Consider the following 13,893-nt stretch of genomic DNA (forward strand, 5'->3'; position numbering starts at 1 on the left):
GTCAAGGGAAAGGAAGGAAGGAGGTTGAAGATTCCACAGTTTAAAGGTTATTCTTTTGGTTTTAGATCCCATCTGTAAGTGAATCCATTCTCTCAGCATTATTAAATTTCTGCTGTTATTCTAATTCTTGCTTTCTGGGTTTCGCTGCTATGTAATTGAGGATTTTTAGTGTTCAATTGCTTGCTTGACTTTGAAATTGAAGAGACTATAATTTGATTAGAGTCCCTTACATGTTTGTGTCAGACAGTTATTTTATGAAATTTTTTAACTGGGTAGTTGATTGTTATAATAGTAGATTGAGCAGTAGGTATATTCCCATAAGTTTTTTGTTTCACTTACCAAAATGCACTTGAAAACTCTATTATTTTTCTGCTACTCAATGGAGATTTTGTTATTCTGCAATTCAATTGGTCCTTTTCACTCATAGTTCTTCCCTTGATTGTTCTCACTAATTTAATTATACAAGTCAATCTTGAATATGTTCTGAGTATCTAATGTATTTTCTGTCCTCTATAATACATCCTTCTGCACTTTAGCAGAAAATTTTGGAAATTTGAGTAGTATAGTTCAACAACAAATCTACTTCTAGCACAACATAAAAGAGAGAGAGAGAACAAAATCAAATAAACTCCCATTTTGCATTCATTTCAGACTTTAATGGGTGAGACAGATGTGAAAAGGAGAAGTGTGGGTGCTCCCAGTAGCATGAGAAATGGAAGACACAAGGCAATTGATCCATCATTTCTTGTGCAGCTACCAAACAAGCTTCGAAATTGTTTAAAGGTTAGTCATTTTTATTGTAGGATTGTACAATGAAATATTGAATCGAGGAGTTAGAGGAGAAAGGTGAAATTCAATTTTTGTTACATACGCAGCTCAGGAAATTAGTAAAAGATAAAGAGGAAGCAACCTCAGTAAGGAAGGAAGAAGGATCATCTGCCACTTTGAGGATTGATCTTGAGAGGCAATTAAGAAGTTGGAGAGAAAATCCTTCATGGGTTGATCAGCCTCCAGAGATAAAGGTATGGGAGAGTGAAGCAAAGAAAATATGCCATTTTGTACAGACTTTATTTTCTTAGAACTGGTGATAATTGGCTTGAAATATAAATCAATAGTAAGAGAAAAAGCACTTTGAAACTTTTTGGATGGATCATGATAATCTTGAAGGACTTTCAGACACTTTCTTCTCACTGCATACACCATTTCATTTTTCATTATTTCCACATTCAGATGTGAGATGGAGTGCGATGCATATTACATTGTTATATATGATAATAATTCCCAGATCACAGGATTGAGGGAAAAAGAATAGGCTGGAAAATATGTTGCATCTTATCTCCTAGGGTTGATTGAGTCGCAATATACTTGGAGTTGATGTTATCTTGGCAGGTCAGTGTACCAAAAGTTTCTCTGTGCAACCTTAATGTGAAAGTTAATGTTGGGTTGCCTCCAGCTGCAGTGTATGATACAATGACTGACCCTGACAATAGAAGAGTTTTCAAAAACATCAAGGTAAAATTGAATTTCTCATTCTCTATTCTTTCTTTTCAATTAGCAAAGTGATTCCCTAGAAAAATTATTAGGTAGTCAAAAAAGTTTCTATTTTTAGTTGTTTGTTATTTGTTTTATTTTTCACAATAGTTATTCTTGTGACTATTTATTTGAAATTTTAAGCATTTCATCAAAATTTTATTTTGATTTGAGGGGAAAAAAAAAGTAATATCCAGGAAAGTTCTGCTTGATGAGGGTCCAAGGCAGGTGGTTGAAGTGGAACAATCAGCTGTATGGAAATTTCTTTGGTGGTCTGGGACCATTTCAGTTCATGTTTTAGTCAACCAGAACAGAGAAGATCTGACGGTAAGGATTCGCATTTCTCTTTACACTATTGTTGTTCTTGCTACAAATAATATGAAGCATGTGTTTAACTCTGCTCACTGAGGAAAGCTTATTTTTTTTCTCTTCATTGCCTATTATATCAGCCTCATATGTTCATAGAATTTCTTAAACATAAGAGGCAGATCTGGTCTTAATGATTTCAGTGCTCAGAGGCAAGGGTGTGTTATAGGAAAGCAGGGGCTGTGTGCGAATTGGAAGTTTATTATATTGGTTTTGGTTTGTACCTTTTATATCGGGTGCATTTTGGCTACCTTGCTGGCAATAAATTCTCTGATCCATTTATTCTTTTGGAGTTCATTTCCAGAAATTAGGAACATAGCTCTCTCCATAGCCTTATAACACTCCTATTTCTAGTCATATTGGTTTGAGTATCTTTTATTACATTGTACATTACCTCATCCATATTTTATTTTTCATCCTGTCTTCATCTTTTACCATTGCTCCTGAGTTTTGTGGCTCCAAGTCTTATTCAGAGGTCGTATATTGGTAAATTTACTTTATATCACCTTGGTTGTGTTAAACACAGAAAAATTCATTCTAGCAGATTGATGATTCTGCCATAACTAATGATTTGCTTGACAGATGAAATTCAAGCAAGTGAAAAGTGGTTTCATGAAAAAATTTGAAGGATGCTGGAGAGCAGAACTTGTGTTCATTGATGACGGTCTCTTTCATCCATTGAAACCTAAAACATGGGCAGACTATTATTCGTGTCCAGGAGGCAAACGAAGAATAGGATCAAAGCTGAGCTTGGAGCAGTTAATCCAGCCAGCACTAGTTCCACCACCACCCATCTCCTGGTATCTAATAGGAATCACCTCTAGGACCACTGAAATGATTGTAAATGATCTGCTTGCTGAAGCCGCCAAAATCAGGGGAGATTTCAGTACCGCAGGGTCCAAAGGATCTGAAACATCTCAGGACTTATACGATGAACAAGGAAATGACAAGTCATCTGATATTAAAGAGAGATGGGCGCCGCATAGGAGAAATGCAAAGAAGCATCACAGAAGATTGTTGAGTGCTGAATGATCTAATTAATTGTTAGTTTTGTTCTGTATTCTTTTGTAATATTGGAACTGGATAGCAATATTCATCAAACATCTATATCTAGCTAATGATCTTTGTTCTTTTTCACCACTCTTCAACTGTTAGGTTGTATCAATTAACTGTAAGCCCTGTTTGAAATCAGCTGATATAACTGTTAAAGCAAGCACACTGCTCATATCAATTGAGAACACTGATACTTTCAGCTATTCTATTGCTGCATTTGCATATGGCTTTCACAAAGTCATTGGTCAATCCCGGTTTCTCCTTTAATGTTGCGTTTGCTATGCTATAAGAATATTGTTAAGGCATTTAAGTTCCTTAAATATGCTTGAACATAAGGCATCCAAATGTCTAGAGCAGGATCACCTAAGTAAATACCCAGTTGCTTGCGGTCCCAAATGGATGGCAGCCAACACTTTTGCTTACCGCTGTAAGATTAGAATCCATTCATATGACCTCTTGGTAATCAAACCATGTGTCAAACTCAAATACGCGGCCTCCTCATACATGGGACGAAGAACAAAACCCTGTTGGAGGCATCTTGATACAGCAATTATAGTTATTTTAGATAATACTTAGTTAAAAAAATATATATTAGATAATACCATTTTTAGAAATGGACAAAAAAAATCTGCTAGAAAGATGATGGTGCCATTGTAAATTAACTCTCTGTAGTTGTTGTGGCTTCTGTTATTCATCCTTGAGACGAGAGGAGCTGGCCTTGACGCCAATGAGTTAACACTTTGATTGCAACTTCCGCCAAAATTGCATTTCAAGACTGCTAACTATTAATAAAAAAGCCCAAACAGTCTAGCCCCTACCCAACGGAGCCCAAAAATCGCCACGTGTCGCCAATTTAATGAAGAGGATGGCTCAATTGTCTCAAGTGGCAAATGACAAGCAGGAATAAACTTTGACAAAAAATGAAATTCTTTAGAACATGTGTCTACTGGGAACACACGTATCATGATTCTAATGGATTTGGAAATCATTTTATGAGAGAAAGCACACCTCCAACTCCAGACCAAAATTAAACCCAATACATATAATTAATATTTTAATTAATTTAAAGCCATATATATCCAATCACCTTCTATTTTCAACTTACTCTATACCTTCTATTTTATCACATAATATATATAAATCTTCACTCCATTTAAAATCTGGGTACATCTCAGATTTAGATTTCAAAATAACAACCATGCTCATGTGGATTCAACATTTCTTCTTTCTCTATCTGTTTCCACCGGCTTCCCTCCTCTTCATCATTCTTCCCAATTCAATAGGTAACAAAAGCTCTTTTCTTCTAAAAATTTTTATATAAACTTAGTGCACAAGATATAAATATATTGGATTCATGTATTTAATATATAGATTTACAGTAAATCAAGTCTAAATAAAAAAAAATTCTTAATTTTTTACAAATTTTAATCTAAATTCATAGATTTAAGTGTTCATATGATTTTAATCTTCCTTATGTGACTATGATAATATTTACAGTTGGTGCACCTGTTGGAATATGCTATGGACGTGTAGCGAGCAACCTCCCACCACCATCGACCGTTGTTAACCTTCTCAAGTCCAATGGCATCAATGACGTTCGCATTTTCGATGCTGATCCTGAAACACTACTGTCCTTTTCCGGCACTGGAATCAGCCTCATGGTTGGCGTCCCGAATGAAAGTCTCCCATCCCTTGCCAATGGCAATGCAGATACCTCTGCTCAATGGCTACAGTCCAATATCTTCGCCTACATTCCAGCCACCCAAGTGAAGTACATTGCGGTTGGCAATGAAGTGTTTCTCAAAGATCCGTTCTTCACTCCCTACGTAGTCCCTGCCTTGTTGAATCTTTATCATGCACTAGAGATTCTAAATCTAGGAAATAGTATCAAGTTATCTTCACCTCAAGCTGCTTCTGTGCTATCTAGTTCATATCCTCCATCATCAGGAATGTTCGATCCTTACCTTGAATCGGTTATAGTTCCTCTCTTGCAATTTCTATATGATAGTAGATCACCTTTCATGGTGAATGCGTATCCTTACATTAGCTACGTAAATAATTTGAAACATGTAGAACTAGACTATGCCTTGTTCAAAAGCAGAAATCCAATGCAGGATGGTGCATTAGAATACAGAAATCTTTTGGATGCGAGTGTTGATGCATTAGTGTATGCTATGGAGAGAGAAAGGTTTTCAGGAATTAAGGTGGTTGTGACGGAGACAGGGTGGCCGACGGCTGGTGGTGAAGCGGCAAGTGTGGAGAATGCATTGGCGTATAATAAGGAGGTGGTGAGAAGGGTGGTAAATGATGTTGGAACCCCAAAAAGGCCTAGGGAGGGGATGGAGGCATACTTGTTTAGTGTTTATGATGAGAATGGGAAAAATGGTGAGGATTATGAGAAACATTTTGGCATTTTTGGGCTTGATGGGAACAAGGTTTATGATCTCAGTTTCAGCTGATAATTTTATGTTATACAAGTAAATTATTAGGTATATCTACTATATGTGCACTTTTACTCACAAGTTTCATTTTTCTAATTTTATAATGTAATTTTTTTTTAAGTATTTAATATACTACTTCTTAATATAAACTAAATCTTTAGAAGTTTACAATTAATTTTTAAAATTTTAATATGCTAAAAAAACATCCCTTCTCTTATTCATCTACCTACAAATATGAAGGCTTATACACCTGAGTATGTGCACATAATTAATTAAAAAAATATAAATATGGAGTCTTCATACACTCAAGTGATAATTTAAAAAAAAAAATCATATTATTTTAACCTGCTTAAAGAAAAAAATATACATAATAATTTTAATTACATTTATATTAATTTTAAGAAATTTATTATTATTATTATTGTTAATCAAATCAATTAAGAGTTTTTATTTTTAATTAATTATAATCATTATATTAATTTTTTATTATTTTTTTCTTTTTAAAGTAATATATTAACTAATAATAATCAAAGTTAATTAGGATTTCTTTTTAATTATTCAAATATACAAGGGAAATAATTGTGATTATTCAAATATATGTGTTAAAATAGAAGGTATAGAGTAAGTTGAAAATGGAAGGTGATTAGATATATATGGCTTCAAACTAATTAAAATGTTAATTATATGTATTGGGTTTGATTTTGGTGTGGAGTTGGAGGTGTTCCTTTCTCTAATAAAATGATTTCCAAATCCATTAGGACCATGATACGTGTGTTCCCATTAGACACGTGTTCTCAAGAATTACATTTCCTGTCAGATTTATTGCTGCTTTTCATTTGCCAGTTGACACAATTGAGCCGTCCCCTTAATTAAATTGGCGAAGGATAGCGATTTTTGGGCTCTGTTGTTCAGAGCCTGGGCTGTTTGGGCTTTTTTATTGATGGTCAGCAGTCGTGCAAAGCAATTTTGGTGGAATTTGCAATCCAAGCGTCAATCCATTGGCGTCAAGGCAAGAGCATCTCATCTCAAGTAGGCGTGGGTAGTCGATTGAAATCAAATTAAATTGAATCAAATCATGAAAATTAAATTATATATTTTAAAAATTAAATTAAAAATAAATAAAAAATTAAATTAAACTAAATTATTTTATTTTGATTTGATTCGATTTAAATTGATTAGTTTTATTTTTAATTATTTTTTAAATTAAACTTGATTTTTAAATTATTTAATTTGATTTTTATCTTAATTTAAATCTACTAATCATTAATTAATGAAATTAAATAATTTATATATATATATATATATAATTACATATAATTCATAAATTTTCCATAAAAGTAAATCAATTTAAAAATCAATAAACATATTCGGTTCTGTTTGGTTTAACCAATTATTTCAAATTTCATTTAAGACAATTTAGCATGGGCCCTTCATATCGGAGGCACTTATCACTCAACATGTTGAAATCTACATATTTATATAATATTTGTATGTTCATCCATTTAATTCATCCTGATCCAAAGATATACCATTTATATTATTTTGTGGACCTTAAGGTTTCTTCTTGAATTATGAGTTGAACAGCTAGCCAGCATTTCAAGCTTGTCTCACTCAACAGACAAAATGGACTCTGCAATCAACTCTGGATATTGCCGAACAAGTGAACTAAAAGCTTTTGATGAAACGAAAGCTGGTGTTAAAGGACTTGTTGATGGCGGAATTATCAAAGTCCCTCGCATTTTCTATCGATTGCCTGATGATTTCGACAAAATTTCATGTGCTGAGACTGATTTTGGCGCCAGCTTCACTTTCCCTATCATAGACCTTGAAGGCGTCGATAAAGGTTCAATTTCTCGCAAGGAGATTATTGACAAAGTACGAAATGCTTCAGAGGACTGGGGATTTTTTGAAGTTGTTAATCATGGGATTCCTGCAAGTGTCCTGAAGGAGATGATGGATGGTGTCAATAGGTTTTTTGAGCAAGATATGGACATTAAAAAAGAATTCTTCTCTCGTGATTACACCCAAAAGGTCGTCTACAATAGTAACTTTGATTTGTACAGTTCACCATCAGCTAATTGGAGGGATACAGTCTTTGTTCAAACGGCTCCTGATCCTCCCAAGCCAGAAGAGTTGCCAGCCGCATGCAGGTAAGTAATTAAGCAGCACTAATTTTGCATTAGATTACCATTATTTCAATAATATCTAGGCTTGGAAATATCTCGGTTACAGCCACTTATCTACTTTAATTTCTTGCCTGCAATTAATGGGCAGCCAAGACTATTTCAGGTTCCTATTTCTTTTGCAAGTCTTTTATTATTTCTTGAAGTTTAACATAAACTGAACTTTGAAATGCTACGTCGTATTTTGAATTTTTTCTGCAGAGATGTACTAATGGAGTACTCCAAGGAAGTAATGAAATTAGGAAATTTATTGCTTGAATTGTTTTCGGAGGCTCTTGGTCTGAACCCAAACCACTTGAAAGACATGGATTGCAGTGAGGGGCTTGTAATTTTGGGGCATTACTATCCACCATGTCCCCAGCCAGAATTAACATTGGGCTCAAGCAGGCATGCGGACAGTGATTTCTTTACAGTGCTTCTACAAGACCATATTGGTGGTCTCCAAGTTCTCCATCAGAATCAGTGGATCGATGTCCCTCCTACGCCAGGGGCTCTAGTGGTTAACATTGGAGACCTTCTACAGGTAAGTCAACAACTGGTTATCCATTTCTAGTCCTGGAAGAGCAGATTTAAGTTTCCTTCAGCAAGGCATATGCTGAAAACCCTTTTTTTTTTTTTTGGGTTCAGCTCATAACAAACGACAAGTTCATAAGCGTGGAGCATAGGGTGGTGGCAAACCGTGTAGGACCAAGAATATCTGTGGCTAGCTTCTTTAGCACTACTCTGAAGCCAACATCAAGACTCTATGGTCCTATTAAAGAGTTGTTATCAGAAGGAAATCCTGCTAAGTATAGGGAAACCAGCGTGAGAGAGTACTCTGACCATTTCAAAACCAAAGGCATCGATGGGACTACCGCTTTGCTGAAATTCAAGCTTTGAAACTTAATTAGGAAATACAAAGAAGGAAATAGCATGATAAATCTGTTAAGAGAAATAAATGCGAAAGAATAAAGAGCCTTTTTATTGAATGAAAATAAATTTTTTATAGTGCTATTAATATCATGTACTTCACTTGGGTGGCTGGAATGTGGGCAAGGATTTTGGATTGTAGCCATTGAAGAGAGGTATTTGCATTGCCATTGGCAAGGGATGGGAGATTTTCATTTGGGACGCCAACCATGAGGCTGATTCCAGTGCCGGAAAAGGACAGTAGCGTTTCAGGATCAGCATCGAAAATGCTAACGTCGTTGACGCCATTGGACTTGAGAAGGTTAACAATGGTCGATGGTGGTGGGAGGTTGCTCGCTACACGTCCATAGCATATTCCAACAGGTGCACCAACTGTAAATATTATCATAGTCTAACGAGAAAGATTAAAATGACATGAACACTTAAATCAATGATAATTCGGATTTAAATAAATTTTTTTTTTATTTAGACCTAATTTATTATAGATCTACATATTAAACACATAAATCCCATATGTTTACATCTTGTGCACTGATATTAGATAAAAATTTTTAAAATGAAAGAGTTTTTGTTACCTATTGAATTAGGAAAAATGATGAAGAGGAGGGAAGCCGGTGGAATTAGATAGAGAAGGAAGAAATGTTGAATCCTCTTGAACATGATTGTTATTTTGGAATCTGAAACTGAGATCTACACAGATTTTAAATGGGGTGAAGATTTATATATATATTGTGTTAAAATAGAAGATATAGAGTAGGTTGAAAATGGAAGGTGATTAGATATATATGGCTTCGAACTAATTAAAATATTAATTATATGTATTGTGTTCGATTTTGGTCTGGAGTTGGAGGTGTTCCTTTCTCTCATAAAATGATTTCCAAATCCATTTGGATCATGATACGTGAATTCCCATTAGACACATGTTCTCAAGAATTTCATTTCTTGTCATGTTTATTGCTGCTTTTCATTTGCCACTTGACGCAATTGAGCCATCCCCTTCATTAAATTGGCGACGCGTAGCCATTTTTTGGCTCTGTTGTTTAGGGCCTGGACTGTTTGGGCAATTTTTATTGATGGTCAGCAGTCTTGCAAAGCAATTTTGGTGGAAGTTGCAGTCAAAGTGTTAACTCATTGGCGTCAAGGCCAGCGCATCTCATCTCCAGGATGAATAAGAGAAGCCACAACAACTGCAGAGAGTTAATTTACGATGGCACCATCATCTTTCTGGTAGGTTTTTTTTGTCCTTTTCTGGAAATGGTATTTATCTAATATATGGGTGAAAGTGATTATATTTTATGATATTCGAATCTGACGCAGCCTTGGGAAAAAAAACAAAGTAGTTGTTGGACTTGTGGAAATTACTTGCCCTGCGAACGACATTGATTAGAAGGGATAGCTAGGCTGAATTTTTTTCAAAAATGCACTTGTTGATTACTTGAGGAATTATCGCCGTAATACTGCATCAATAATTAGTAAAATTTATTTTATTTGTAAATAAATTTAATGATAAAATTTATTTATAAATTAATTTTTTTATTTGCTATATTTTATATTTAGAATAAATAAAATAAAATAAATAATATATAATAAGAAAATAAATAATTTTAAATTTTAAATTTATTTATAAAGTTTATCAATTTTAATGAAATTTAGTTTAGTTATAATAAATTTTATGAAATTGATTATTAAGAATTCTAAATGAATTTTTATTTAAACCAAACATTAAAATTTTAGAATTACAAATGAATTTTATAAAATTTGATGAAATTCATTTATATCAAAACACTACTTTAAAGAATTTGAGCTATTGAGCTCTTTTCTATTTATGGGCAAGAGAATATGAATTCAGCCAAAAGCTTATTTTTGCATCTCAACTTTTTGTCAATGTCTAGTTTTAGGGGGTATTTGATTCACCTGTTAAGTATAGCTGATAGCTGATAGACACTCAAATAAGTGAATTAGAGTATTTAACAAGCTTAAAAAAATAAAACTGCTGACGGACAACTGATATAGTACCCATCAGCTGCAGTTTGTATAGCTCTATTTTTAGAGCTATTTCTTATCAACTGATTTGGTTTTATTTTTTATTTTGACAATATTATTCTTTTTTATTTAACTTGAAAATTAATATTATTAATACTTTTATCTTTTTTATTTATAATTTTAACATTTTAATTAACATATTTCAATTTTGTTAAAATATTTTTTATTAATAACATAAAATATACAATATTTATTTATATCTAAATACTTAAAATTAATTATAAATTTTTTTTATTAACACTGCTTTATTATTTTATCTATATTTTTAAAGTTATTTATTTTTTGATATAATTATTTTCTAATTTCAATAATAAAATAAATGATATTATACCATAGATTAATAATTATATATTTATTTTAATAATATAATAAATAATATAATATATTAATTTAATAATTATATATTTAATTTAATAATAAAATAAATAATATAATAAATTTATAATTTTATATTTATTTAAATAATAAAATAAATTATATGATATATACCCTTATTAATCATTTCATATATCAACAGTAATAGTTAAATATAATTTTATCAAATACTTAATATAAATTAACTCTCATCAGCTATCAGTTGTATTTAACAGTTAGACTAAACAGGCCCTTACTCATTTTCTCAATTTACCCAAACCTTTTTATTTAAATTCAAATTTCTCCCTCCCCATTTAAGTGCATAGCCCGTGCCCAATCAAAAAAAATTTATTATTTTTTATTTTTTCATATTAAAATATTATTTTAATATTTTAATTTTATTAAAAATAATTCAAATATTTTATTTAATTAAATATCAATTTTGTTTTTGTTAATAAAAAAGAATTATTTTTTTAGGTAAATGATAATTTAGTCTCTGATATTTGGTAAAATCTATAGATTAGTCTTTATATTTTTTAAATCCACCTATTTAGTCATTGACATTTTAATAAATCTACAAAAATAGTTTCTAATGGGGCAAAATTAAATATTTATACAATTATAAATTTTTTATTTTACAAATTAAAAGTTTGTAAATTACATATTAAAATTTTTAACATAATTAATATAGTTAATTTTAAAAAATAAATATTAATTATAAAATTAACTATTTATTAAAATCTTAAGAAATAAATAGGTGGGTTTTAAAAATATAGAAACTAATATGTAGGTTTCGCCAAACCTTAATGAATAAATTGTAATTTATTCAATTTTTAAATAGGGATTATTTGTAATTAATCAAAACTTTTAAGGATCTTAAAGTAGTTATTATTTTATTTTTTTTGTAAAAAAAAGAATATTTTTAATTAGGTGCTTATTTGTTATTAACTAAAATTTTGAAGGATTGTAAAGTAATTAACCTATATTTTAATTAATTAATATTAAAAAAAAAAAACAACTGGCCAACATTGCGTGAAGTTCACTTTCATAGAGAAGGGTAAATTTGATTAAAAATCAAAAGATTTAGATAAATTAAACAAAAAAAATTAAAATTAGGTAAAATTATGCATTCAGATGCAAAAATCAACTTTGTTCCATTTGAATTCCCTGACTTTTGTGCCATCGATTATCTAAATAATAGGCGTGAATTCCAAATTCCATTGAAGACAATTTAGCATGGGCCCTTCATATTGGAGGCACTTATCAATCAACATGTTGAAATCTACATATTTATATAATATTTGTATGTTCATCCATTCAATTCATCCTGATCCAAAGATATACCATTTATATTATTTTGTGGACCTTAAATTTTCTTCTTGAATTATGAGTTGAACAACTAGCCAGCATTTCAAGCTTGTCTCACTCAACAGAAAAAATGGACTCTGCAATCAACTCTGGATATTGCCGAGCAAGTGAACTAAAAGCTTTTGATGAAACTAAAGCTGGTGTTAAAGGACTTGTTGATGGTGGAATTATCAAAGTCCCTCGCATTTTCTATCGACTGCCCGATGATTTGGACAAAATTTCATGTGCTGAGACTGATGTTGGCGCCAGCTTCACATTCCCTGTCATAGACCTTGAAGGCGTCGATAAAGGTTCAATTTCTCGCAAGGAGATTATTGACAAAGTACGAAATGCTTCAGAGGACTGGGGATTTTTTGAAGTTGTTAATCATGGGATTCCTGCAAGTGTCCTGAAGGAGATGATGGATGGTGTCAATAGGTTTTTCGAGCAAGATATGGACATTAAAAAAGAATTCTTCTCTCGTGATTACACCCAAAAGGTCGTCTACAATAGTAACTTTGATTTGTACAGTTCACCATCAGCTAATTGGAGGGATACAGTCTCTGTTCAAATGGCTCCTGATCCTCCCAAGCCAGAAGAGTTGCCAGCCGCATGCAGGTGAGTAATTAAGCAGCACTAATTTTGCATTAGATGACCATTATTTCAATAATATCTAGGCTTGGAAATATCTCGGTTACAGCCACTTATCTACTTTAATTTCTTGCCTGCAATTAATAGGCAGCCAAGACTACTTCAGGTTCCTATTTCTTTTGCAAGTTATTTATTATTTCTTGAAGTTAACATAAACTGAACTTTGAAATGCTATGTCGTATTTTGAATTTTTTCTGTAGAGATGTACTAATGGAGTACTCCAAGGAAGTAATGAAATTAGGAAATTTATTGCTTGAATTGTTTTCTGAGGCTCTTGGTCTGAACCCAAACCACTTGAAAGACATGGACTGCAGTGAGGGCCTTGTAATTTCGGCGCATTACTATCCACCATGTCCCCAGCCAGAATTAACATTGGGCTTAAACAAGCATGCAGACGGTGATTTCTGTACAGTGCTTCTACAAGACCATATTGGTGGTCTCCAAGTTCTCCATCAGAATCAGTGGATTGATGTCCCTCCCAGGCCAGGGGCTCTGGTGGTTAACATTGGAGACCTTCTACAGGTAAGTCAACAACTGGTTATCCATTTCTAGGTCTGGAGGGGCAGATCTAATTATCCTTCAGCAAGGCTCATGCTAAGAACAATTTTCTTTTTTGGGTTCAGCTCATAACAAACGACAAGTTCGTGAGCGTGGAGCATAGGGTGGTGGCAAACCGTGTAGGACCGAGAATATCTGTGGCTTGCTTCTTTAGCACAAATCTGAAGCCAACATCAAGACTCTATGGTCCTATTAAGGAGTTGTTATCAGAAGAGAATCCTCCTAAGTACAGGGAAACCACCGTGAGAGAGTACTCTGACCATTTCAAAACCAAAGGCCTAGATGGGACTTCTACTCTCCTGAAATTCAAGCTTTGAAACTTGATTAGGAAATACTGGAGACGGAAATTGCATGATAAAACTGTTAGAAAAATAAATGTTGAAGAGCAAAGAGTATTTTTATTAAATGAAAAGAAACTTTTTATGCAATCGACTCAAATACTAATTGAATGTGCCATT

The 13,893-nt window shown here is 32.7% G+C and overlaps 4 protein-coding genes across 4 annotated transcripts; all 4 read left to right on the forward strand.

Annotated features, from left to right (window-relative positions):
- Window positions 1-87: 87 nt before the first annotated feature.
- Window positions 88-3,036, forward strand: LOC110631654 (uncharacterized). Its single transcript, XM_058128788.1, has 5 exons — window positions 88-783; window positions 876-1,022; window positions 1,390-1,560; window positions 1,699-1,857; window positions 2,479-3,036. The coding sequence occupies exons 1-5, from the start codon at window positions 658-660 to the stop codon at window positions 2,926-2,928; spliced, it is 1,053 nt and encodes a 350-aa protein (XP_057984771.1). The 5' UTR covers window positions 88-657; the 3' UTR covers window positions 2,929-3,036.
- Window positions 3,037-4,123: 1,087 nt separating this feature from the next.
- Window positions 4,124-5,464, forward strand: LOC110631614 (glucan endo-1,3-beta-glucosidase-like). Its single transcript, XM_021779499.2, has 2 exons — window positions 4,124-4,232; window positions 4,447-5,464. Exons 1-2 carry the CDS (start codon window positions 4,148-4,150, stop codon window positions 5,406-5,408), a joined length of 1,047 nt encoding a protein of 348 aa, XP_021635191.2. The 5' UTR covers window positions 4,124-4,147; the 3' UTR covers window positions 5,409-5,464.
- Window positions 5,465-6,886: 1,422 nt separating this feature from the next.
- LOC110631615 (1-aminocyclopropane-1-carboxylate oxidase homolog 1-like) lies at window positions 6,887-8,570 on the forward strand. The gene is made up of 3 exons (XM_021779500.2): window positions 6,887-7,540; window positions 7,775-8,096; window positions 8,201-8,570. Exons 1-3 carry the CDS (start codon window positions 7,014-7,016, stop codon window positions 8,450-8,452), a joined length of 1,101 nt encoding a protein of 366 aa, XP_021635192.2. The 5' UTR covers window positions 6,887-7,013; the 3' UTR covers window positions 8,453-8,570.
- Window positions 8,571-12,229: 3,659 nt separating this feature from the next.
- On the forward strand, window positions 12,230-13,859 carry LOC110631670 (1-aminocyclopropane-1-carboxylate oxidase homolog 1). The gene is made up of 3 exons (XM_021779581.2): window positions 12,230-12,844; window positions 13,078-13,399; window positions 13,501-13,859. The coding sequence occupies exons 1-3, from the start codon at window positions 12,318-12,320 to the stop codon at window positions 13,750-13,752; spliced, it is 1,101 nt and encodes a 366-aa protein (XP_021635273.2). The 5' UTR covers window positions 12,230-12,317; the 3' UTR covers window positions 13,753-13,859.
- The last annotated feature ends 34 nt before the right edge of the window (window positions 13,860-13,893 follow it).

The sequence above is a fragment of the Hevea brasiliensis genome, chromosome 10 (genome assembly GCF_030052815.1).
Source record: "Hevea brasiliensis isolate MT/VB/25A 57/8 chromosome 10, ASM3005281v1, whole genome shotgun sequence".
Lineage (NCBI taxonomy): Eukaryota > Viridiplantae > Streptophyta > Magnoliopsida > Malpighiales > Euphorbiaceae > Hevea > Hevea brasiliensis.